This window comes from Puma concolor, chromosome B1, assembly GCF_028749965.1.
Source record: "Puma concolor isolate L17-30 chromosome B1, mPumCon1.1.hap2, whole genome shotgun sequence".
NCBI classification, from domain to species: domain Eukaryota; kingdom Metazoa; phylum Chordata; class Mammalia; order Carnivora; family Felidae; genus Puma; species Puma concolor.
The window spans coordinates 167,891,965-167,915,956 of record NC_141670.1 but is presented as its reverse complement, the minus strand read 5'-3'; the positions used below and the strand labels follow the sequence as shown (position 1 = coordinate 167,915,956).

Below are 23,992 nucleotides of genomic sequence, written 5' to 3'. Positions count from 1 at the left end.
GGTCTGTACATTTCTGATTCCAGGAAGTGAAGGAGGCCTGCAACTTTCAAATATGTTACCCCATATTTATTCAGCGTTATTATAAAATAGAAGTGACTTATGACCAAAGAATATATTTTGTTGTTTAAAATGTGAGATGTTTTAGGTTTTAACTTTAAGGAGGATGGCTTTATAAGTTTCATTTTTTTACTCAAAAATGATAACAGCAATTTTGAAAATAACTAATTACTCTGTTACAATGTCATATCTGTGATCAGTCCAAATACCTAGGTCTTCCAATTTTGCCTTCAAATACCTCTTAAAATAATTGAAAGAATTATAATGACAACAAAATAAAAATGATAGGTCAGTCGTGTTTTGATCTCCATTTAGTAATGGGCAGGGAAAAAAACAGTTTTATTTTCCAACCAAATCTCCTATTTTCTTTTTCTAGTCTTGTTCCTGGTTAGCTAAAAGTTGGAACATCTCCCTCTCCTTGGCTTGCTCCCTCCCTCTTCTCTGGAGTCCCTCCAGTTCTCTCACCACTGCAAGCACCATCTATGCTCCATTCTCCCTGTAATACTACCATTTCTGTCATCAGATGGACTGTGCAACCCAAAGCTTTTGCTTGTGTTTGTCACCTGCCCCAACTTCTCCCAACTTCTTAATTCCATGAACTGAAGGTCTAGCAGAAGGTTTCAACTTTTTGAGGTGTTTTTCCTGATATTTCAAGGTTGTGTTAGAAAGAAAACCAAAGTCCAAATTGGAGTCACCAAACCAGAGTTTGATAACTACCTTAACTGCAGTTCCAATCTCCCCTGGAAATGTAGTCTTAGCTGGTATGTCAGCACCTTCAAGATAGGTAAACTGTCACAGGGGCCCTTTCCATGCCCCAAAGGAAGATGAAGTAATCCACCTAATAAGACCCCCCTCTCCTTCCCCTCAGGGGAGAAGACTTTGCCTGAAGCCATCTTTTCTTTTCTTTTGCTAATAAAAGCCACCCCCCCCCCCACACACACCCTCTTTCCTACAAAAAACTTTAATTTTGCACAACTTCTGGAACTCCTTTCTACTTGCTGGGTGGAATGTTCCCTGATTTATGATGGGCTTAATAAAACCAATTAGATTTTCAAATTTCTTCAGTTAAATTTTCTTTTTTTTATCAATATGATGGAATGTTCTTTTCTCATTTTTAGTATTGTTTGCATTATATACTGGTTATTTGGAAGTGTTTACCCTGATAGTTTTTATCTTTTATTGTTGCATAGCTCTAAAAATATTTTTGAGTAAATAAATGAATAAGCCCTAGGGCCATAGGTTTAGACAGAAAAGTGTTCACCTGGCTAATCACCTGGCTAGTTGTAATACTTTTGTTACTTAGATAATCTCAGGTACCAAAAATTTAGTCTATGAAACAAGTGAAATGAAAAGTATAAGCAGTTTCTACTAAAAAAAATAACAGGAAAATATCTGCACATTAACAGAAGTACAAATGGCAACACTTCTGAAAGACAGTTTCAAGCAGTAGCTCCCTGGTAACAACCTTAATAGTCATTCTCTTTGAACGCATACCCACAGCATCCTACTGGTCAAATGAAGGTCAGCTGAAGGTCAAGACACTATGTGTACTTCAGTTTTCAGAGTGACCCTTTACAGGTTCCACTTGGAGAACATACGTCTGCTGTGTTTCCGTAAAAAAATATCGAATTTTGGCTTGTTCTAAAAATGTAAGTCACTCATAGCATAGGGTAAACTCTAAATGCTTGTAATTACACAGGAGAATTTGCAGAAATCATATAATTAACTCAATAAAGGTTAAAGGAGTGTTTTATGGTGGCAACATTTTTTCATATTTAGTGGTGTACTGGTAAAAAGTATAGACTGCCATTAGACTGCCTGAATTTAAATTCTGTCTCTATCATTTAATTGGATAACCTTGGATAAATTAATGAACTTTCTGTGTCCCAATTACTTTATCTGTAAAACATAGTACGACCACCTTATAAGGTATTATAAGCACTAAATATATCAAGTGTTTAAAATTGTATTGGTAAATAATAAGCCTATAAAAGTGTTAACTATTCTTACTAACATAAATTAGTATTTTTAATATATTTAACAACTTGGAATGTCTTTATTAATAAGATAGAAAATACAGTGTTGCATGTGAGTGTTGAATCACTAAATTGTATATCTGAAACTAATATCACACTGTATGTCAACTAAATGGAATTTAAATAAAAACTTAAAAATGAAACAAAAAACATGAAATCATATATTTATTTGGGTAGAATTCTCCTTAAAACAAGAAAAGAATATTCTTATAATCATTCCAAACACTGGAAAGAGTAGAAATACTATAAATAGTAATTTAAAAAGAAATTCAAAGCAAAAATAAATATAGGGAAAGAATAAAACATGAATTTATTTATTAAAGATAATTATAAAATTGCTATAGCATTAAGATTAAAAAATAAGAGTAAAAGGAGGTAAAAATATACTTGGCTCTATTACATGACATAATTTTTATCTTCAAAAGTCCACATTATAAAATTTGAATAGGAAGAACTGAAAAATACAAAGTAATAAAAGGCATTTTTTATATTAGCAGTTAAAAATGTGTTAACTACCTGAATACTAATATAGCCTGAAAATAATAAGCCCTTAGAGAATAAATTCATATGCAAAAAATAAAGTAAGGCTATCTCCATTAAGACAGATAAAAATAGTATTTAAATTAGTTAGTAGACTTAATGTAATATCAAAGTTATACAAAATTTATAATTTTAATAAATTAATGCAGAACTTAATCTACTAAAAAAAGAAAAAGATGAAAGCATAACAAAGGACATATAAATATTTTTTAAAGTAGTGATAGTGTGGCTATCTTACCAAAATTCAAATCTTCCTAACAGTGGTTTGATAAAAATATATCATATAATAAGTGAAAGTTTGTACTCTTTGGCCAGTTATAAGATGAATTAGTTCTGGGGATCTAATGTACAGCACGGTGATTATATTTAATCATGTATTGTATACTCAAAAGTTTCTGCAAGTAGATTTTAAGAGTTCTCATCACATACAAAAATTGGTAACTATGTGAGATAGTGGATGTGTTAATCAACTAGGTTGTGGTAGGCATACCACAATGCATATGTATATCAAATGATCATTATATATATAGAATATAGTTTAAATCAGAAAACCTGATCAACTAAAAGGAATGGAAGTCTACAAATAGATTCACAAAATAGCATTGTATGGCTATTAGTATTACAAATTGCCCTTAATAGATTGTGGTAATTTATACTACCCCAAAAGTGTATAAAATTATATTTCTTTGCAGCCCTCATGATATTTGATGTTATAAACCTTTTTAAAATAGAAAACTAATAAATAAAAATGGTACTTCATATTTTTAAAAAATTCTATTCATTGTATTACTGCTGAGGTTGAAAATTTGTAATATATCTATTGGTCACTTTCTTTGGTGAAATGCTTGTTCTAATCATTTTCCTACTTATATATTAGGTTTATTTTTTTCTCTTATTGATATGTATCAACATTTAAAAAATATAAATTTCAAAAATATCTTCCCAATTTGTCACTTACTAGTTTTAATCAGTTTTTATAAAATATTTCAAATACCTGGAAATAAAGAGTAGAATAATGAACATCCACATATCATGTTTTAATTAATTTGCTTGAGGGTTTTTTTCTTGGATAAAGTATTATAGATTCAGTTGAAGCCTGTCTTATATCCTAAAATCTAGTATCTTTCCTGTCTTTGTTTATTTTTACAATAGATACATATCCATCTAAAACCTATCTCTCTATATATATAATAATATATGTTTTGGTTTTTGCACTTAAATGTTTTTAACTTTACTTAATGCTATCATAGTCATTCTGCACCAACCTCTTTGTTTGGATTGTTTGTGCTTAATATTTTATATTGTGATCTATCTATGTAAAGCATGTGATATTTGTATATTTTTATTGTTGGATTCCATTGTGTAACTATGTCAGTATTTATTTATTCCCAACAGATAAAACATTTAGGCTGTTGTCAATTTTACACCAGTAAAAGCTACATTGCAATGGGCATTCTTAGACTACATGAGTGTATCTCAAGGGCATATTCCTAGTGGTGGAAATTCCGTGCCAAAGGACGTGTGCATCTTCAACTTTACCAGCTGTGCCCAAATTGCTTTACAAAGTGCTCAGATCAATTTGTATGCCTACTGAAAGTATATCAAAGTTTCTAACCAATATTTGGCATTCTTACATTTTGCATATGTAATAAGTTTGAAATGGTGTGCATTATTTTAATTTGCAGTTCCTCATTTACAGTGGTTCTTTGCCTTTTTTTCTTTCTCTCTTATTTACTTATAGGAAATTTTTCTTTTTTGGTAAATAGTCATACTAATCCGTTCACAAGTTCACAGTTAAATTTGCTGCGTGGATGATAATTTTTAGGATCCCCCAGGAGTCTATCAGTAGAAGATAATAAGAGTGGAGATGGCCAATGGCTTTCAGGGACAGCTTTAATTAAAAAACAAAAATGGAAATTGAGTTGAATCTTGAAGGGGGAAGGTCCTAATCAAGAGGATTAGTTTAGAAAAGAAATTTAACACAGAAGAGAAATTTGTCAAGAAATTTGACACAGAAAAATTAATTTAGGATTGGAAGGCATCAGGGAGAAATGTAACATAACAAAATGCAGGTCATTAAGACCTTACATAATGACGAAAGCTGAACTGCACTTATAACTCAGAGATTCCCAGTGACCAAAGCAAATAAGGAAATTAATGAATTTTAGGATTCCTATTGCTTTTCACAAAGTAGGGTCTGGTATAAATTTTCTTCCACAACTCCTCATACATAAGATACTGAGTGATGCAGTGGGTTCCATCCTCAATAGCACTCCAATATTAGATGCTATTATAAGTATCTAATGACTTTTTGTAGTGTCCTTCCATATAAATGGAGACATAATTTAAAAGCCATATTCATTGAAACTAACCCAAATTAAGGTAAACTAAACATTAGGATTCAATTATATGAAATGACCCCATAATCCTCCTCAATTCTAGGATAAAATCTTGGCTCTTTTACAGACGCTGGTAAATACAATCCTGGCTGTTATTCAAAAAGGAATTTTGGGGTTTATGTGCAAATGGAAAACATGTATTCCAATAAAAGCTATATTAACTGGCAAAACATAAGAACACTTAACTAAATACTTCTTTTATGAATTGAATTCTGTTAGCAAGGCTAAAATCTGCAACCTCCAAAATATGGGTAAATTGACAAATTTCATGTGGAAAGGGACCCTGTTTGATATTTTTTTTTTTTTTTACTGTTGTATCACCCGGTTTTAGCAGTAAGTCTGACACTTAGTAAGTGCTCAATGAATATTTGGAGAAATAAATGGATGGACAAATGAATGAAATAAACCTCCACAAATTTCATTTTCTACAATGCAGCTTTTGCAGAGTTCTGCCACATGAGAGGTTCTATGCTTCAGCAAGGACCGGAAGCACAAATAAATCTTTTCTTTTGCTCATTAGAAGCAGATACGTATGAATTAAAAAGAGGTAGCCTTGACACACTTCTCAGAAAATTAAGAAACCTGATTAGGAGTTGGGTATTATTGTCCCCGGAAGAAATGGCCTCAGTGTTTAAGGATGTTATGAGGCTCAAATGAGAAAATGAAGTTAATATATGAAGAATGTCAAGATGTACACATGTGTACATGTTTGTACAATTCTTTAGTTACCGTCCACATGTCTCCATGGGCTGACCTTTCCAGCTATCTGATGTCTCCATTACACTTCTGAAAATTTGCACTAGTGGGTCACCTCTTCTCCATGCTAAACACTATCTGATTTTAGTTCCTTTTGCCTGGGGCATTGTAATAACCCTTCTCCCTTCTCCTTGTTTTCCGTGTCTCTGGTTCCTCCTCTTGGGGTCGATACTTCATGGCATAGAGTAGTCAGGTCCGTGGATTCTGGGTTGAAATGCTGATTCGACCATTTATAAGCTGTTTGATATTGAACTAGTTACATCACTCTGATTCATTCTCAGTATCATCTATAAAACGAGAATAATACTAATATCTATCATATTTGAATTGTTATGAAGGCTCAACTATGATTACCTATATAATGTGCACAATAACCAGCAAATAGTCAGCAAGCAATAAATTCTAATTATTCTCATCATGATTATTCTACCAAAACATTCTGCCTGAAACCGACATCTGACACTGACCATCCGTACTTAAATCTTTCAGTGATTTCTAGAGGCCTAAATTGGCAAAGTAGAGGATGTAACTTCCGGTACAGTCTGGCTTCAGCTTCCCTTTGCACCCTCTTCACCACCATCCCTACCCCTCTCCTTTTATATTCTAACCAATTATTTCTGGGTTCAGCTCTCCCAACAGACAATAGCCTTTCAAGTCTCCAAGATTTGACAGAACAAAATTTGGCTGTTTTCACCTTCTGGAATACCCCTCCCTTTCTGCTCTGACAAAAAGCTTTCTCCTTCTCTGGACACCATTATCTACCTCTCTCTGGTCTTACTAACAAGCCCCCGTCACTTTGTAAACTACCTAGAGATATACTGAATTTGCTTATATTTGTGTCCGTCGTCCTGACAGAGAGCCTGTGAACTTCTTTAGGTGGGGAACCCTCTTTAAGTCTATTCTAAGTTCCGGAATGCCCAAAACATTAAGTAAAGATTTAATATATACCATTAAACAAATGAACGAACTGCTAGCCCAGGGCCTCCCGCATAACATGTGCTCAATGGCATTTACTGAATTGCATTGACTGAATTTAATATAATTCAAACAACTCTTGCTCCTTCAGAACCCCAATCTATTTTCGAACAGAGATTAGACCCTCCGGGTGTTTCACGGTTCTGTTCTGGGCTACCAATGCGATTTAACATGCCGGCAATTTTAAGAAAGAGGTTTTCCTTACCAGAACCTTACAAAAAAAGTGGGACTTGCGGCAGATGGCACCAGAAAAAGGGTTGCCTGCCCAGAGATGCTGCCTCATCGCTTGTTTCCCTTAAATCCCGTGCCTGGAGAGACACGAGAGGGGGAGGGAAGAAAAGTGGGAGAGCGAGTGAAAAAGTTGGCCCGCCTCTTCTCCTCCCCCTCCCATAGAGAAGGACTACACTCAGGCAGATGTCCTAAGACGCCTCCCAAGGGGACCTGGTTCTTGGCTGGAGTCCTCAAATACGTCCTGAGTTCCCTCTGCCCCTTCCCTTCTTCTGTGGCTCTTCTTCTCCACTTATCAACCCCCTCCCCGCCCCGACCCCCTCATCCCCTATCACACGAACAGAGGCACACACTGGAGACCAGAAAACCGCCCCGCCTCCAGACTCTCAATTCTAGGACCACCGTGGCTGCCAATGAAGGATGCCAGTAGCCAGATCCCTGGGAGTTGAGTAAAAAAAAAAAAAAAAAAATCAGGTTGAGAACAGAAAGGAAATGCACATAGCAACCTCCAAAGCACGAAGAAATCTCAGTATGCAAATGCCTACAGGATCCCGAGCAAGGAAAGAGCAGGATATCTCTGACTACCCACAGGACGTGCAGCACCACAAACAGGAACTTTAAAGGGATTGAAATCTGTTGCCTGTTCCACTAGGAATATTGTTTGCAAGGCACAAGGTGTCTTTTGGTAGTGAGCACCCTCTGCGCATGCGCAGGTCCATTCGGGAATTACTGCCCTGCCGCCGACTAAGTTGCATTCCTTGAATCTTCGCAGAAAAGACAATTCTTTAATCAGAGTTAGTAATGTGGACAGTACAAAATCGAGAGAGTTTGGGGCTTCTCTCTTTCCCTGTGATGATTGCCATGGTCTGTTGTGCACACAGGTGAGCTGCTGATCTTGAACGTCTCTTTTTTTCCTTGGTGTTTTTCTTTTTTACATGCTTGCTGGATCATGTAGCTTGTTATTTGGGGGTAGGTGTGCTTGTCTATATTTATGTCTGCTCGCAGTTTGTGTTCATTCTGAATACGGTCCCTACTTCTTCCCTTCAGCGCCAATGAGCCCAGCAACATGTCATACGTGAAAGAGACAGTGGACAGATTGCTCAAAGGATATGACATTCGCTTGCGGCCGGACTTTGGAGGTAATGCTTCATCTTTTTTCAACCTGTAACCCATATCTAGTTCTCCTTTCCTGTCAAAGATAAATGTCAAAAAAAAAGCATGTCATTTCCGCAAGTGTGCGCTACGCCCAACGCCCTGGACACACACACACACACACACACACACACACACACACACATCCCGGACCCTCAGTCTCAGATGGATGAAGCCCCAGGCAGAGCCGACCTTCCCCGGCCCGACACACCCTCTGCATAGTCACTGCATCACGCGTGTGCCCACACCTGTTTTCCCAGGCTGTCCCCTGGAAAGGGGAGTGGGGGATGGAGGAAGCCCATTCAGACGTAGTAAGCACAGGGAAGCCCCCCGCCTCTCCCCATCCTGTCGCCACTCTGAGAATGTGTCCATAATGTGTCCCACCTCCCCGCAGGGCCCCCTGTGGACGTAGGGATGCGGATCGATGTCGCCAGCATAGACATGGTCTCCGAAGTGAACATGGTGAGTGGCCTCCCGACGCGCCCGCGGCCGGGCTTACGCAGATGAGAAATGGACCGGTCCCCGCGCCCTCTGCGTTTCATTGGCGGTCACCTCGCCCCGGCCCCGGGAGTCCCACTCCGCGCGCTCCCCACAGTGGCACACACTCCCCACTCCCCACTCCCCGTTGCCCCTGGTTTGTATTTCCAACACACACACACACACACACACACACACACACAAGCTACTGCAGTGTTCCGGAGGAAACGTGCTCGGCACTATTTGGGGAAGGACGGGTGACTGTGGTGCTGGAGGATCGGGTGGGGCGGAGTCTGAGCGTTACTTTAGCAGGGTTTCCTTTGGTGTTCCGATGCGGAGGGCACCACCTGCCGGCGGCCCGGCGGCCTGCAGCAGGGTCCCCGGACCGCGGTTCGCCGCCGCCTCCGCTCCGGGAGCGGTGGCCCAAGCCCCCCAGCCCGCCCAGGTCCCGCCACCGAACGCCCAAGCACTCCTTCAGGGTTTCAGACTGTCCCCTCCCTCGTTCCAGGCTCTGGCACACCTTGTGGCAGGAGCAACAGGCTGAGACAACAGTCCATGCTTGTTAATAGGAAAGTGCTCAAGACAGTTTCTGGGGAGGCTTGTATTGTTCCCTTGTGAGGGTTGATGAATTTGTCTTTCAGCATCTCGCAAATTTAAGTGGAAACCGAATGGGTCGAGTCACTGCTTTGCTTTATGCTAGAAACTTAAGCAGGCCGGAAAAGCCTGATGATTAAAGGGACCGTGGAAATTGGGGGGGGGGGGGGGGGAAGAGGGCGGTAGTAACATAGCGCCCTCCTTTCAAAAGGTTAGCATTCTTCTATTTCCACATTTTCTTCTCCCTTTCTGAAGCTGTTGCACAGTAGACTGAAATCATAGCTGTCGTCTTCTCTATTGGCTGTTTCCAACCACTGCGGGGTAGCAGTTTTCTAGTTGTTAGAGTTTCTAACTGTTGCTTCTCGTAAGGTAGGGGGAAAAAAAGCCTGTTGCTTTTCTAGAACCAACCATCCAGGGAATAGCTAGATCTACGTGAGCAAAATGCCATTTTTATTTCATTTGCGAAAAAATATTGTGGCAGCAGAAATTTTAGACAGCCTGAATAATTTAAAGACTAAAACCCTCTGGGATTTTGTCACTCTATAGCTGCAAAGGCTATTGAATTGTCATTTCATTACGAGTGTGCCGTGTTATCTTAACATGCTAAGATTTAAGAATTCTTTCTTTTTTTAGCTTGTGTCAAGGAAAAATAAATATGTTTATAATCTATTGAAAAGGATTAGAAGAAGAAGTCTATTAAATTTCTGTATTTTATAGTTGTAACTTCTCCTGCTTTAAATAGCTTATTTAAAATAAGGTGTCTCTGGTGGTTGTATTGGAAAAAGAAAAACAATTTTTAAAAATGAATGCATGGTGAATATTTTCTGACTCAAGGAAGGTTTTTTAACAGACTGGCTTATTAATCATATTCTGTTCGCATACATCTCAGTACCACAAAGCAACCCAAAACACACTATTTACAAACACTGGAGAACGTAGTAGTAACGTGCACATATACAAATCATACCTAATTTATGCCACTGCAACTGGATAAATTAGATAATGAATTACAAAGTAGTCTATATCATGTAGATAAATGATGATAATATTTTCCTTTCCAAGTCATTTATTTTGGCATCTTGTAAGTACCAACATAGATAATTTATAAAATGGGAGAAGATTCAGACAGCTTAAAAGGTAAACAGTGCCTTTGCTGGTGGTCTATTTTCTGTATAGGGTACTATGCTTTACAGAATTTTTAAAAATGTATAATTCTGTTGAGTATATTTACAAACAACTTTGGAGCTACAAAAAGAAACTGAATTGAATAGGGAAGTTGCTATTAACCAAAACAACCATTTCCACAAAAAAAGCTCTGTGTAACTAGTTGTTCAACTGAATTCATACGTAGCCCAGACAAAGAGGATTGAGTTTAATTGCAGTACCCCTGGAAAAAGCTCCTAATGATGGAATAATACAGCCTACTTACTTATTGTACTATGTATATATGTACTTGAGTTTTTAAAAATACTCCCCCAACAGATAAGCCTTTGAAAAATATATTGTACTAAAATACCAATTACCTTTCCACTGGGGTGTTAGAAACATAGTGGGAAAATAGAAAACACTGAACATTGAAAAATAGTAAACCTTGATTTACTTACTGTTCCTTGTTTCTGCTTTTAAATGAGAGCTACCAACAAGATCCAAGGTCTATTTTACCTTCTCTCATATATGACAAAGCATTGAGATAAATAGGTTGGAAAAAACACCAAGAAAAATGGCAACAAAGAGGACTTTTAAGATCAAGGGTTATCACCACAACCTTGATAGTTAGTTCTGGTTAAGAGCATTGTCTACAATATGCTTCGAATTTTAGATAATATAAGTAGGGCTGAAATGTCAGTGGGAAATAAGGCTCAATGATTTTTATACTAAACATGTTTTGGTACCCTAATAGGCAGTAACTTTTGAGGTCATTTAAAAGGAATTTTTTTTACCAAAATTGACAAAAATTAAGAATGGACAAAGAATATAATAAAAAATAGCTCTAAAGAAACTTCAGACTAAAGTCCATTCCTAAAACACTGTTCATTTTTATATTTTTATTCATTAGCATTATTACCCACCCATTCCATAGCTGGGAAAATGACATGATAATTGTACATTACATTAATGGGTTGGAAAATGAGGCTTTGTTAGGTTTTGTTCTTTTCTTATACTACCGTATGTGAAATATAATTCTATGTTGGTTTATAGCATTATCTGTTTTCAAGACTAACATAACATTGACTATTTTCTGATTCATGTTCTTCAGAACATAGAATGCTACTCCCAAATTAAGAAAATAAAAGCTAGCTTTTATGGTCAAGAACCTATACAATCCAAAATTATTGACTCTGAGCGGTGAATTCTGAGCAGCATTCCTCTGAGGAGTAATTCCAATGCAGAAAAAAAGAAAACTATACTGAGGAGCAAGACTTTTCAGGAATTAATATTATTGATTAAATTAGGAAGAATTTTTCTTATGGCAACATGGGATATACTAGGCATGCGATAGTGATTATACACTGTTATTTTTTGAACAGTTATATTTTAAAAACTACTGTGATTTCCATTTGTTGTTTTATTAAACACTTCAAACCTCCCCTTAGTTTCTGCCAAGCCATAAACCTACTCTCTCTGTCTCTCTCTGTCTCTGTCTCTTTCTCTCTCTCTGTAGACTAAAGATAAACAGAAGGCAGTTGGGGCAAAAAGGAGACAATAGACCCCACAAATTGCCTTTAAGTAACACTAATATCTCTCAATATAAATTCAGTGAAACACAAATGATAATAAGCAGATCTTCTCTTTGAGCAGAAGACTGGGGAAGCATGATATTAACTACCTGCAAACAAGAGTTGAATTCTTGCATTTCAGATTCCAATAACTAGTTGTTCCTTCTTATTAAGAAGGTGGCTTCTGATGATCAGGTAGGAGTTCCAGGCATAAAACTCTCTTTCCCTGACCTAGAGAACAATGTTCCAAGTGGGCACTCCCAGAAGACTTCACATCTATTGAGTCCTGACCCAAGTAGCCATTCCTAGTAATAGATAGCACCATGCATTCATGGTTTCTTTTCTTCCTTCATGCATGGGTGGATGCAATAGTGAATGCTCTTCCAGGCATTGGAAATAACAATGAAAGGAGAAAAAAAAAAAAAAAAAAAAAAAACAACCTTACAAAAGCCTCAAATGAGCCAGTTACATAAATAATACCTAAAAGATAAACAAATATAATTTACCAAGTATCCACTGTTGTTAAATTGCCCTGTTGTTGCTGTTGTGATTTTAATATTTGATTGCAGAGGTTTCTGGTGCATACTTTAGTTATGTCCAATTATCATCATCTTGGTGACACAAAACAGTCACTACTTTCAGTATCCCCCTGCCCATTTCTTTAAGTCAGTGTTTTTCAATCTATACTGCATAACTGAATTGCTCTGAGATCTTAAAATGATAAAATGCAAGTTCTGAATCAGAGGTGTGGGATGGGGTCGGCATTCTGCATTTCCTAGGTGACACCCCTTACTGGCGTGTGGACGGCACTCTGTGCTGCAAGGTTGTAGTGCGTTATTCTGAGATCTTGCATTATTGAGAAATGAGCACCTTTTTCTCTTAAATTTCCTGAGGAATGCTATTATTTCAAGGTTCCAAATTGAGTTTTAAGTTAATTTCTAGATAACCAGGTAGCTGTGCTCAAAGGGGGACATTAGTTTAGTAATTGATGATTAAGCAATAGGACAAAGACAAGAGCCTGGATGATGGGGCTTGACTTAACTAATAAGCACTTCTCCTAAATGTGTCAATACTCATGAGTCAGCCAACCTTACATGAGGGCTATGAAAGTGTTTCCAAGCACAGTAACTCTGACAATACTATCCTGCTGCTTTACAGAACACCAGTGACTTTTCTTAGTCAGAATAGAGAACATTGCAAACTGTCCCCTCCCCACCTCCCGCCACTAAAGAGCTTGCAATAGCTTTGTAAAATAGCCTAAACATACCCTTGTTGCTGTCAGGAAATTCTCTGAGGTTATAACAAAATCACTTTGCAAATAGAGCAAATAGGTCAGTATCATTTAAAAGTAGGAACAGCTATCAGCAGTTAAATAAAGATAGAAATGCATTTTTCTCTTATATGAGTAATCAACCAGGTCTCACTTTTAGGTGCTGGGTTACAATATTACACCATCTTGAGAAGCTGAGAGAGGAAAAATGTCCCTTTGCCATTCTGTTTCGAGATAACAGAAAGATCTTTTTGTACTCTAAGCCACATCAAGGCAAGGCTATCCAAATTTTTTGAATGTTTGGGTTCACATTTGAAAGCCTATGTTCTTGGAATCATAAGGCCCTGGGTATTAAAGTGTGCAATACAATGAAAATAAATAGTAACACTTATTGAATACATCCTGTGCATGAGTTATGTTTATGGGGTGCTTTATATCACTAGCTCATTTAATCCTAGATTTAAGGTTATGAGGTTATTATCCTGCATTATAGATGGAGAAACTTAGGCTATAGTCATTAAATAGTTTGCTCAGATGTTACAGAGCTAGTAAATGGCTTGCCTATCTGCCAGGCAAGCAGAAATATATTCCCAGTATGTAGCTTTGGAACCTTGAGTGAGTCATTTGACCTCTCTGGGCCTCAGGTTTCCCCTCTGTAAAATGAGAGTAAATGGCACTATTGCTAAACCTGTTTTCAGTTCAAATATTCTATGACATAAACTTAGACCTTTAAAGATTTTAGACTCTGCCCAAAATAAGATTCTTCCATTCTATCTTATTCTTCTGTTATAGTCTATCTTCTTCCATTTAGTTCTCCTGTTAGATATGTCAATCAACAAACATTTATTGAATTCCTATGGAGTACACAAACTGTGGTCTCCTGGGAACAACGCAGCAATGATTGTATGTCATCTGGGGCCTCTTAAATCACCATTTTCATTGGTCATGGAATTATTGTCCTTTTTTTTTTTTTTTTTTTTCCTAAACACATTTCCAAAGACAGCAATAAGAAACAGTGGATCAATGGTCTTCAAAATGAGACTTGACTGATTCCTGGTTTACATTGTACCGAATGTTGGAGCCAGCACCTAGACGGAAATATTTCTATCCAATTCTGTCCACTGTGTTCAAACTGGGAACATCACTCCACTCTAAATTAATAAATTTTTCAACACTTAACATGAAACAGTAAGAAACCATTACTCTCCAGGATCTGGGTATCCCAAAGATTTACCCAAACCACTTAAAATCTTTCCATCAGGTGGTCTGGTGGCAACAGTAAAGCTAAAGTGTTCATCTCAGCTGAGTATTACTTGATATCAATTCTCTAAATGTTTGATACTTTTTGTCTTGGCAGACCCCCAAAGTCTCAATAGCACCCTCAAAACACAGAGGAATGAAATCTTGCTATTAGCAAGGAAGGTAAAAAATTTCAAAAGAAAAATAATGGTTGTGTTTCCAACTGACTTGAGTTTTAATAACTCAAATGACATTACCACACTTGAAGATAATAGGAGGATAAATGGATATATGCTAATAATTGATTAAATGTTAGTACACAGCTTCCTCATGAACTTTTTCACAGCACTAAATCCTATTTTTTTTTATAATACCAGAACCGAGTTTCTATATTTTAGAATACTTGTTTTCAGCAGATTGTACATTTCATGAAATCTTTTGACTATCCACCGAAGGAAGTTAATAGTCTGTGACATATAACAACCTATTACTCAGCCCTTGACAGAAATGTTCAAGAAAGGATTTACAATTAATTCCTATAAGTGGATATACATTAGAGAAAAGGTTGGCCAAAGAGTAAAAGATGTGTGGGTTTTCTTTTTTGTGAGCCCTGTTATCCTGTTTTAGAATCTTTATTAGTCCTCATTGTTTTTCTACTAGTAGTTTTTTTCTGCTACCCCTCTGTTAGGCACTTAATGTATGCCCCCTCTTTCAGCCCAGTACAACTTGTCATTGTATTGCATATTTAAGATTAAAAGGCTTTTTTTCCAAGAGCATTCATTCAACTACTCTACTAGTCTCTGTCCTCGTAGAATTTACATTATTCTCAAAAAAATTATTTAAAACTTTATTTGGGAGAATGAAGATTCTTTCCCTTTGAGAGATTTGGAAACATTTACAGTTATTTTGTTCTTGGGTTGTTTTGGTTCAACACATACTTATAGAACAATTCTTTTTTTATTTTTTTTTTAATTTTTTTTTCAACGTTTATTGATTTTTGGGACAGAGAGAGAGCATGAACGGGGGAGGGGCAGAGAGAGAGGGAGACACAGAATCGGAAACAGGCTCCAGGCTCTGAGCCATCAGCCCAGAGCCTGACGCGGGGCTCGAACTCCCGGACCGCGAGATCGTGACCTGGCTGAAGTCGGACGCTTAACCGACTGCGCCACCCAGGCGCCCCGAACAATTCTTTTTTTAAAAAAATGTTTTTAATGGGTCCTAGGGATGGAAATATGACTAACATATGCTCCAAACCTTCAAATATTTTACAGTATACAAGACAATGTATACCTAAAGTTATTTTATTTATTTATTTGGGGGGCGGCTTGAACCCATGAACCATGAAGTCATGACCTGAGCCAAAGTCAGATGCTCAACTGACTGAGCCACCCAGGTACCCCACAAATATAATTTCTTCATTAAATGCATGTAAAGTGTCTCAAATTGTGTCTATCACATAGTAAGTACTAAATAAATGTTAGCTATTAACATTATTTTTTAATATGAAATTTATTGTCAAATTGGTTGAAGATATTTTAAAATGATGTGTTAGGTGCTATGACGGAGACATGTATGTCCAAGATTCTATGGGAACATGGAAGAGTGGTTTCCAAGGTGTAGTAAAGGGTTAATCCTGAGGAGAATCTTAAAGAGATATAGTAGTTAGCACCACGTATAGGCTACAAATGAAAAGAAGAATCTTTCAAGCAAAAAATAAGGGCATAAGCATTGGCAGGTGTGTATGAAAATAGCCTGAGTGTTCCAGAAACCACAGGTTAGTCACTCTTGTGAGAACTTAAAGAGCACGGGGAAGATTGTCAAGAGATAAGATGATACTAAAAGCAAGGTGTAGGACAGTGTTATTGAATGTTCTCCTGTGTATAAAAAGAAGGCTGTCTGTCTCTGTCTCTGTCCGTCTGTCTGTCTCTGTCTCTGTCTGTCTCTCTCGCTCTCTCTCTCTCCATATATATATATATATATATGTGTGTGTGTGTGTGTGTGTGTGTGCGTGTATACACACATACATATTTACAGAACACACACACACACAGTATATGCACTGACCATTTCTGGAAGAATATACAAAAAATGAATGGTTGTCTCTTGGAAGTGGAACTAGGAGTATGGCCTGAAGGGATACTCATAGTATTTTACATACCTGCTTGAGTTGTTTGATTAAACAAAAATCTTATACATGTTTTAAGCTTTCACTCTAAAAAGACACACACAAACGCACATGGAAAGAAATGATGCTGGAATATGTATGCTAAGAAAATGAATACTAATCCTGAAATACAGAAAACGTGCTAAAGGTTCTAACAGGTGCTATGTTTTACATGTCAGAGAGATCATTCTGGAAGTGATGTGGAGGGTGAGGTAGAGGAGGATAAAATTGGGGGCAGCATTCCTAGTTAAGAAGCTAAGAGGGTGGTTCAAAATCCAGGTGAGAGGGGATAAATGCCTAAAGTAGAAGAAGAATGACCTTAGGAATTGGAAGTAAAAAAGAAGAAGAGATAATCAAACAGAGGCAAATTGGAGGGATTTTATGACTGGCTATTTTTTAAAAATTTTTTAAGTTTATTTATTTATTTTGAGAGAGACAGCCTAAGTGGGGGAGGGACAGAGAGAGAAGGAGTGAGAGAATCCCAGGGAGGCTCCATACTGCCAGCACAGAACCAGACCTGGGGCTCAAACTGAAGAAACCATGAGATCATGACCTGAGCCGAAACCAAGAGTTGGACACTGAGTTGGACACTTAACTGACTGAGCCACCCAGGCGCCCCATGTGACTGGTTATTTAATGGAGATTAGAGAGAAGATGATCCTAGAATGCCCTATGAGGTTCCATGTCAAATGATCGGCACATGTGGTACCATCTGCCCAAGGATGGAACACAGGAAAAGAAGCTCCAACCATCTTATTCACCACTGAAGTGGGTATGTTATCAGAATTAAAAAAAAAAAAATTGCCAGAACATGTTACTATAAGCTTACTTGTGGGGACACTGGGGTAGAATATTGGAGACTGAAACTGTCCTGAAGAAGACTAGTTCTTTGATGAGTTTTCTAATTCTGTTCACAAATAAGGCAAGCTCTACAGGGAGAAATCCTGGGGTGCATCAATGTCTCAAATGAGCTGATTAGAGATAAGGAGAAAGGGTGTTGACAGAATAGAGTGTAGTCAACTTTAATCTCTAGCAATATTGTTCTTTCTCTGTGAGGACCTAGACCCTGATAGTATGTAAAAACATACTTCTCAAATTCGTCCAGGGATGTAATCTTTGTACTCTGTTTTAGTTGCCTTTATAAAACCAAATAGGTGGGGAAAAAAGATGTGTGGAGAACTCACTTACGCAGCATCTGCTCTCTTCTCTACCACGTCCCCAAAATGATTCAGAGCCCTTCTGGAACACTGTGTTTCCATGTGAAGTCATGTGCAAGCACTGTGAGTTCTTGCAGAAAGTGTATTTGGTGATGACATGAGACCAACAGAACACAAGTGAGGCCAATAGCACGCCTCAAGAAGTGAATCTTAGCTGCCAGGAAATTAAAAAGTAATTCCCAGCTTTGCTGAAGAACTGAAACATCTGAATGGCTTGATGGGAATGATTTTAAACGAGAATTCAACAGAGCCCTGCCCCTCACAAATGTTCTCATGGAAAAGGGATAGCTATTTAAGCAGAGGTGTATTCATACATTGTAATATTTGGTTTAGAGAAAAAAGGCAGAGATGTAGCTGGAGAAATAGATCCAAATAGAAAAGGATTCTTAGGTAGCTATTAGCAATCAGCTAACCCATACTAGAGTATGGGTTAAGGCACTTCAGATACAACAGGAAAGTTAGAAGCTAGATGCCTCGCTCTTGTTGCTGAATGGATTAATCAGGGAAGTTGCTAGAAGTGAATCCTGCTTGAATGAGAGGGTTATTTGGGATCCTTCCTGAAAGCGGGGGAATAGATTTGTTGAAAGCTCAGGTTCCCTGCCTACTCTAACCCTCTGTGACTCATGGTGAGATTTTTTTTCTTTCTCTCTTTTCTTCTGATCTATTATTTTCAAGAGAATGATACACAATTCTCTAGTCAAGAGGAACAGCTTTGTGGTTTCCATAGAGACATTTCAATGACATTTAGTTGAAATCCTACCTAGAATATTTCTCATGTCAGAGGCCTTCATTTCTCCCTCCTACACTTGCAATCCCTCTCCCACCCAAATCCATCTAGATCTACTTTAAAGCCCACAGGAAGTCATCTTTCTTCTGTGGAGCCTTTTCTGTAGCCACACCAGAGAGAATTATGCTGGAGAAAGAGTATACAGGGCATATAAACAAATCAAGACTCCAAAGAGGCAAAAGACCCAATATAATATAACGATCCTCTTTTAGTCCCAATAAGGTTTTTATTGACCTTGTCTTTTCACCCTGCACTATGTAAGCTCCAGGAAGTTTAAGATTATATTCTTTATGCTCTCTGTGTAGCTCCTAGCATATTATGGGAACTTAATAATAACATTTATTAGGATTATAACATAATTTTTCTGGTCATAAAGAAGTGTTAGTAATAATGTCATTTGAATTTATTAATTCAGAAATTAATAGGTTCTCTGTCAGGTCTACCTTATGCCTGAATCTGTAATTTTCTTTTATGTTGATCATGAATCAGGAGCCGTTTCTATAGAAACAATTTTATCACATGGCACAGTCAGTTTTACACACACAAAACTACTTCATGACAAATATTAGTGCAATGTACACACACACACACACACACACACGCATGCAACCACCTAACTTTTCTTCAGCATTAAAAAATAATGACTGCTTTTCATTCTTCAAAATGTCATTTCCATACTGGCACCTGGACTATCACTATTTCTGGAAATATTTAAGAAATTGTTAAAGAACCACTTGATTGATGACTATAAGGCGAGTGACATTTAAAAAGAAGGAAAATCAAACTTAACAGGTAGCATATGAAAAGGGATTCCTCAGCCAATCTGGAGAGGTTATGAATAAGTAGATTTTAAAAGATAACCCAATAACTTTATTAAGTTTCAAAATATAAACTAAAAAACATGTCTAATTGAGAAATATACATATTTAATGTATGTGTTTATAATCTATCTATCCATGTAGTTATTTTTGCTCTAATTGTATCCTTGCTGCTACATGCTAAGTTTGCTTTCAAATGTCAACCTTTGTCTGAAACTTCCAGATCCACAGAGTAATTGGTCATAACTAGTAAATGTGTTTATTCAACTGCCACACTAAATAGTGATAATAGATTCTTTTTTTTTTAATTTTTTAAATGTTTATTTATTTTTGAGACAGAGAGAGACAGAGCATGAACAGGGGAGGGTGAGAGAGAGAGGGAGACACAGAATCTGAAGCAGGCTCCAGGCTCTGAGCTGTCAGCACAGAGCCCGACACGGGGCTCGAACTCATGGACCGCGAGATCATGACCTGAGCCGAAGTCGGATGCTCAACCGACTGAGCCACCCAGGTGCACCATGATAAAAGATTCTTTCAACTGACATCACCACCTCTGTGCCCAACCCTCACACACACACACACACACACACACACACACACACACACACACTTCAGCACATCCCAAAGAAACAACTGAGAGAACAGATTCCCAGTTCAAACTGACTGCTGAATTGAGGCTGGTGAGAGCAGACAGAGAAAATTCTCTATAAAGCTTAGTTGAAATATAATTGAATATATTCAATTTGTGAATTCAATATAATTGAAACTCTTGGCTTAATGTGATAGGAACTGCTTTTTAGAAGTTTTGAAGTTGGAAATTGGAGGAGGGAGACTGGCTGAAAAATTTGTAGAGTAGAAAGTACTCACAAAACTGGAAAATTATATTCAGTCCTTGTGGGTTATTGGTCCATATCTCCTACGTCATGCTACCACCAGTTTTGGATATGCTCCTGTGTGCTCTGTTGCCATGAAGTTTCAAGGGGACTTTATAACCAGGGGCTCTGAAATTATGGAAGGATATCACAGGTGACACCTGCCCTGCTGTGCTCAACATCACTATCATAGAACATAAGCATGTCTTGATGAACCATGTGTTTGAATAGTCATAATGAAGTTTTTCCACATTTTGAAGGATTTGCACCTTTGGTTCTGCAAAACAGAGATACGTGAACCCAAACTCAAACAAAGCAGTTGCTATTATTCTTTTCCAATACTGTTAGGTCTCACTGACTGGAGGTTTGTTATTGAGGCAAAATATGGGATTCTGTTGGTATTTAGGTAGGGAGTACCAGTGGGAAGCTAACAGCTTAAAATGCCATCATTTGTTCCTGATACCCTCAGTTTTGATTACTGCTGAATTGCAAATAACCCCAGAGAGAGGCAACAATAATGCCAGAGTTTAGTTCCTGTGTTTACATCAGAGTGTGAAGGAATGGTTTAGTGAGGGAATAGGTTTGCTTAAGAGACAAAGATTAGAAAAGGATACGAAGAGAGGAAGGAAACAGGAGTTATTTCATACTTTTCTTAGAATTAGCGGTTTCCTGACTTTGGGAGCCGATATGAAACAGCTAGAAAAAGTGACTGAGGTGTGCTGAGACAGCATTTGTGTGGTCCACACTGATCCTCTGCCCTCAAAATGTATTTTGCTTGATCTGACAGCAATGCCTGATATTTTGTAACCTGAGATGTGAAATCAACAAACTCACCTCCATTCTCTGGAGATGTACCATCCATACTGATGGGCAAGGTGATGATAATATCTGGCAGTTTTAATTATAGGATAATATCTTGTAGTTTTAATAACTTTGTAGACAATGAATCTTATAGTTAAAATCAGTGTCTAGTGGGCAGCATACTGGCAACTTTTTAAGTCCAGACACTCCCCATCTGGCGTATATAATTTTGGTTTTTCTCCTGAAGTACATTCCCCTTGAATGTGCTTCTGTCAAGTTATATTTGAATAATTTTAAATCACTTTAAAATGTCAGGATGATGTTGTATCCTCATTTATACTCTCAAGCATAAATCTTGTGACTTAAGCCCCTTGATTCTCAGTTTCATGTAAAATGGAAATAATAATTTCTGCTTCACCTATTTCAGGGAGCTGTGAGAATCAAAAGAAATAAATCATATACAAATATATGGTCTGTATATGTGATATATAAAATGCAAATTACTATATAAATATTAAATGCTGGTATTTTCATTATTTTACCATCATCTCCAAAGCTTATAATGAATTTCTCTGTCTTTAATGCCAGGACATCAAGAGTAACATTGATTCACAACATGAATAATCAAATATAGTATTTTTGTTTAATATTGGGGTTTTCATCATGCAGTTGAAATTTATAGTACTTTTTTTTTTTTTAATTTTTTTTTCAACGTTTATTTATTTTTGGGACAGAGAGAGACAGAGCATGAACGGGGGAGGGGCAGAGAGAGAGGGAGACACAGAATCGGAAACAGGCTCCAGGCTCTGAGCCATCAGCCCAGAGCCTGACGCGGGGCTCGAACTCACGGACCGCGAGATCGTGACCTGGCTGAAGTCGGACGCCCAACCGACTGCGCCACCCAGGCGCCCCGAAATTTATAGTACTTCTAATTGTGAAACTATTCTGTGAGATCTGAGAGAAAGAAATGGAAAATTTCGTTGACTTCCTCTTGGTTCTCACTTCTCAAACTTAAAGTTTCAGTCTGTGTAGGGTCCTCCCATACCTCTCTAAATTTCATATTTTGTATTACTCCCTGGTAATGTGGTTTTCCATAGGCTTAGCCTAGGAAAACCTGTGTTTTCCACAGGCAGAGCCTAGGGCTCTGGAGTTGATTTCTTCAATTACAGACCCTCCACCTGCAGGATCTGTTACCTTGACATTAACTTTAGAGTAATGATATAATTTGTTTTCTAAGCATGCACTTTTGAGAATAAAAGGGAACACTGTTAATATTACCTGGGACAGGAAGTGTAACCAACACAATGCTGGGAAAGTCAAGACTACGATCATTTTGTGACACTGAAAGCCTGAATTTTTTCGTCTTTAAGATGAGGATAAGTGTTACTTTCTTCTTAGGTCATTAAAAGCAAAATAAGATAATGTGCTCCCAGGCTTGGGGAAAATATTGGTTATTTTTTAAACTGATGCTTCTTCTTTATTGGGCACTTACTGTGTATGAGGCACTGTTATGAGTGCTTTATATGTCAATATCAACATAGAATTATGTGGATGAGATAAGATAATAAGAGTTTTTATCCTAAAGTTTGAGATAATCAAATTAAAATATCGTCTATCAACTTACTTTTGCTTACCAAGAACTTCATAAGAGCTAAGAATTGTGAAAGGTTATTAAAAATTGTAGCATTTACTTTATTCCTTCAAGGAACATCCAAAAATCTCATGGAGAGGGTAAGTTAAGAAAAAGTAACTGTCTTCATGAGGTCATAATTGACCACAAGTAGCACTAAAAAAAAGTGCCCTGAAGATGAGATCACAATTCAGGACATCACAGAGAAAATGCAAACACGCTGAGATGTTCAAGATGAGATCATGTAGGTAGGAAGATGATGAGTATTCCAGGCAGAGAAAATAGAACTAAAAAGACTGTAGAGAGATAAGAATACTAAGAGTACTCAAGAAGAGAGAAATTCACTAACAATATTTGAATTTTAAGGCTTGGAAAATCATTCCTGCATCTTTATAATGAAAATTGATACTTATTGAGCACTTCTACAAAACAGGTACCATTTGAGTACTTTATAATTATTAACCCATTTAATCCGTCATGCAGCCATATGAAGTATGTCACTATTGTTTCTTTTTTTTTAAGGGAGAAGTATTTTATTTTTTCATTTTTTTAAATGTTTATTTTATTTGTTATGTTATAAAACATTCATTTTAAATGTTTATTTATTTTGAAGGAGAGAGGAGAGGAGGGGCAAAGAGAGAGGAAGAGAGATAATCCCAAGCAGGCTCCACACTGGCAGCATGGAGCCCTACATGGGGCTTGAACCCACAAAGCAGGAGATCACGATCTGAGCCAAAACCAAGAGTCAGATGCTTAACTGACCAAGTCACCCACATGCCCCTCATTATTATTTCTATCTTATGGGTAAGGAGACTGAGACATAATAAAGTTAAGTAACTTCCCCAAAGTTACACAACTAATAAGTGATAGAGCTGTGATTTGCACTCAAGTCTGTGATCTGCATGCCAGATCTGAAGATGCCTTCATAGTCTGTGTGTGGTAGTTTTGTCATGAAATGAGGTCAGAAAGCATCATTATTTCCAATAACATTTTTAAGTTGATTTATTTATCTTGAGGGGGAAGGTCAGTGAGAGAGAGAGAGAGAGAGAGAAAGAGAGAGACTCCTAAGCAGGCTCTAGTGCAGAGCCCAATGTGGGCTTGAACTCATGAATCCCTAAGATCATGATCTGAGCCAATCAAGAGTCAAACACTTAACCAACTGAACCACCCAGGCACCCCTCTAATAACATTTAAATGTAGGTTTCAAAGATTAGGAAACACGATTAATAGTTAGCAAAATGTGTCCTACAATGAAATGCATTA

At 37.5% G+C, this 23,992-nt stretch overlaps 1 protein-coding gene across 1 annotated transcript in view; it reads left to right on the top strand.

Annotated features, from left to right (window-relative positions):
• Positions 1 to 7,392: 7,392 nt before the first annotated feature.
• Positions 7,393 to 23,992, top strand: part of GABRB1 (gamma-aminobutyric acid type A receptor subunit beta1) — a 384,633-nt gene continuing 368,033 nt past the window's right edge. The window contains exons 1-3 of the mRNA XM_086705134.1: positions 7,393 to 7,872; positions 8,039 to 8,130; positions 8,538 to 8,605. Coding sequence (XP_086561260.1) covers positions 7,793 to 7,872; positions 8,039 to 8,130; positions 8,538 to 8,605 — 240 coding nt within the window. The 5' untranslated portion in view covers positions 7,393 to 7,792. The remainder of the gene's footprint in view (positions 7,873 to 8,038; positions 8,131 to 8,537; positions 8,606 to 23,992) is intronic.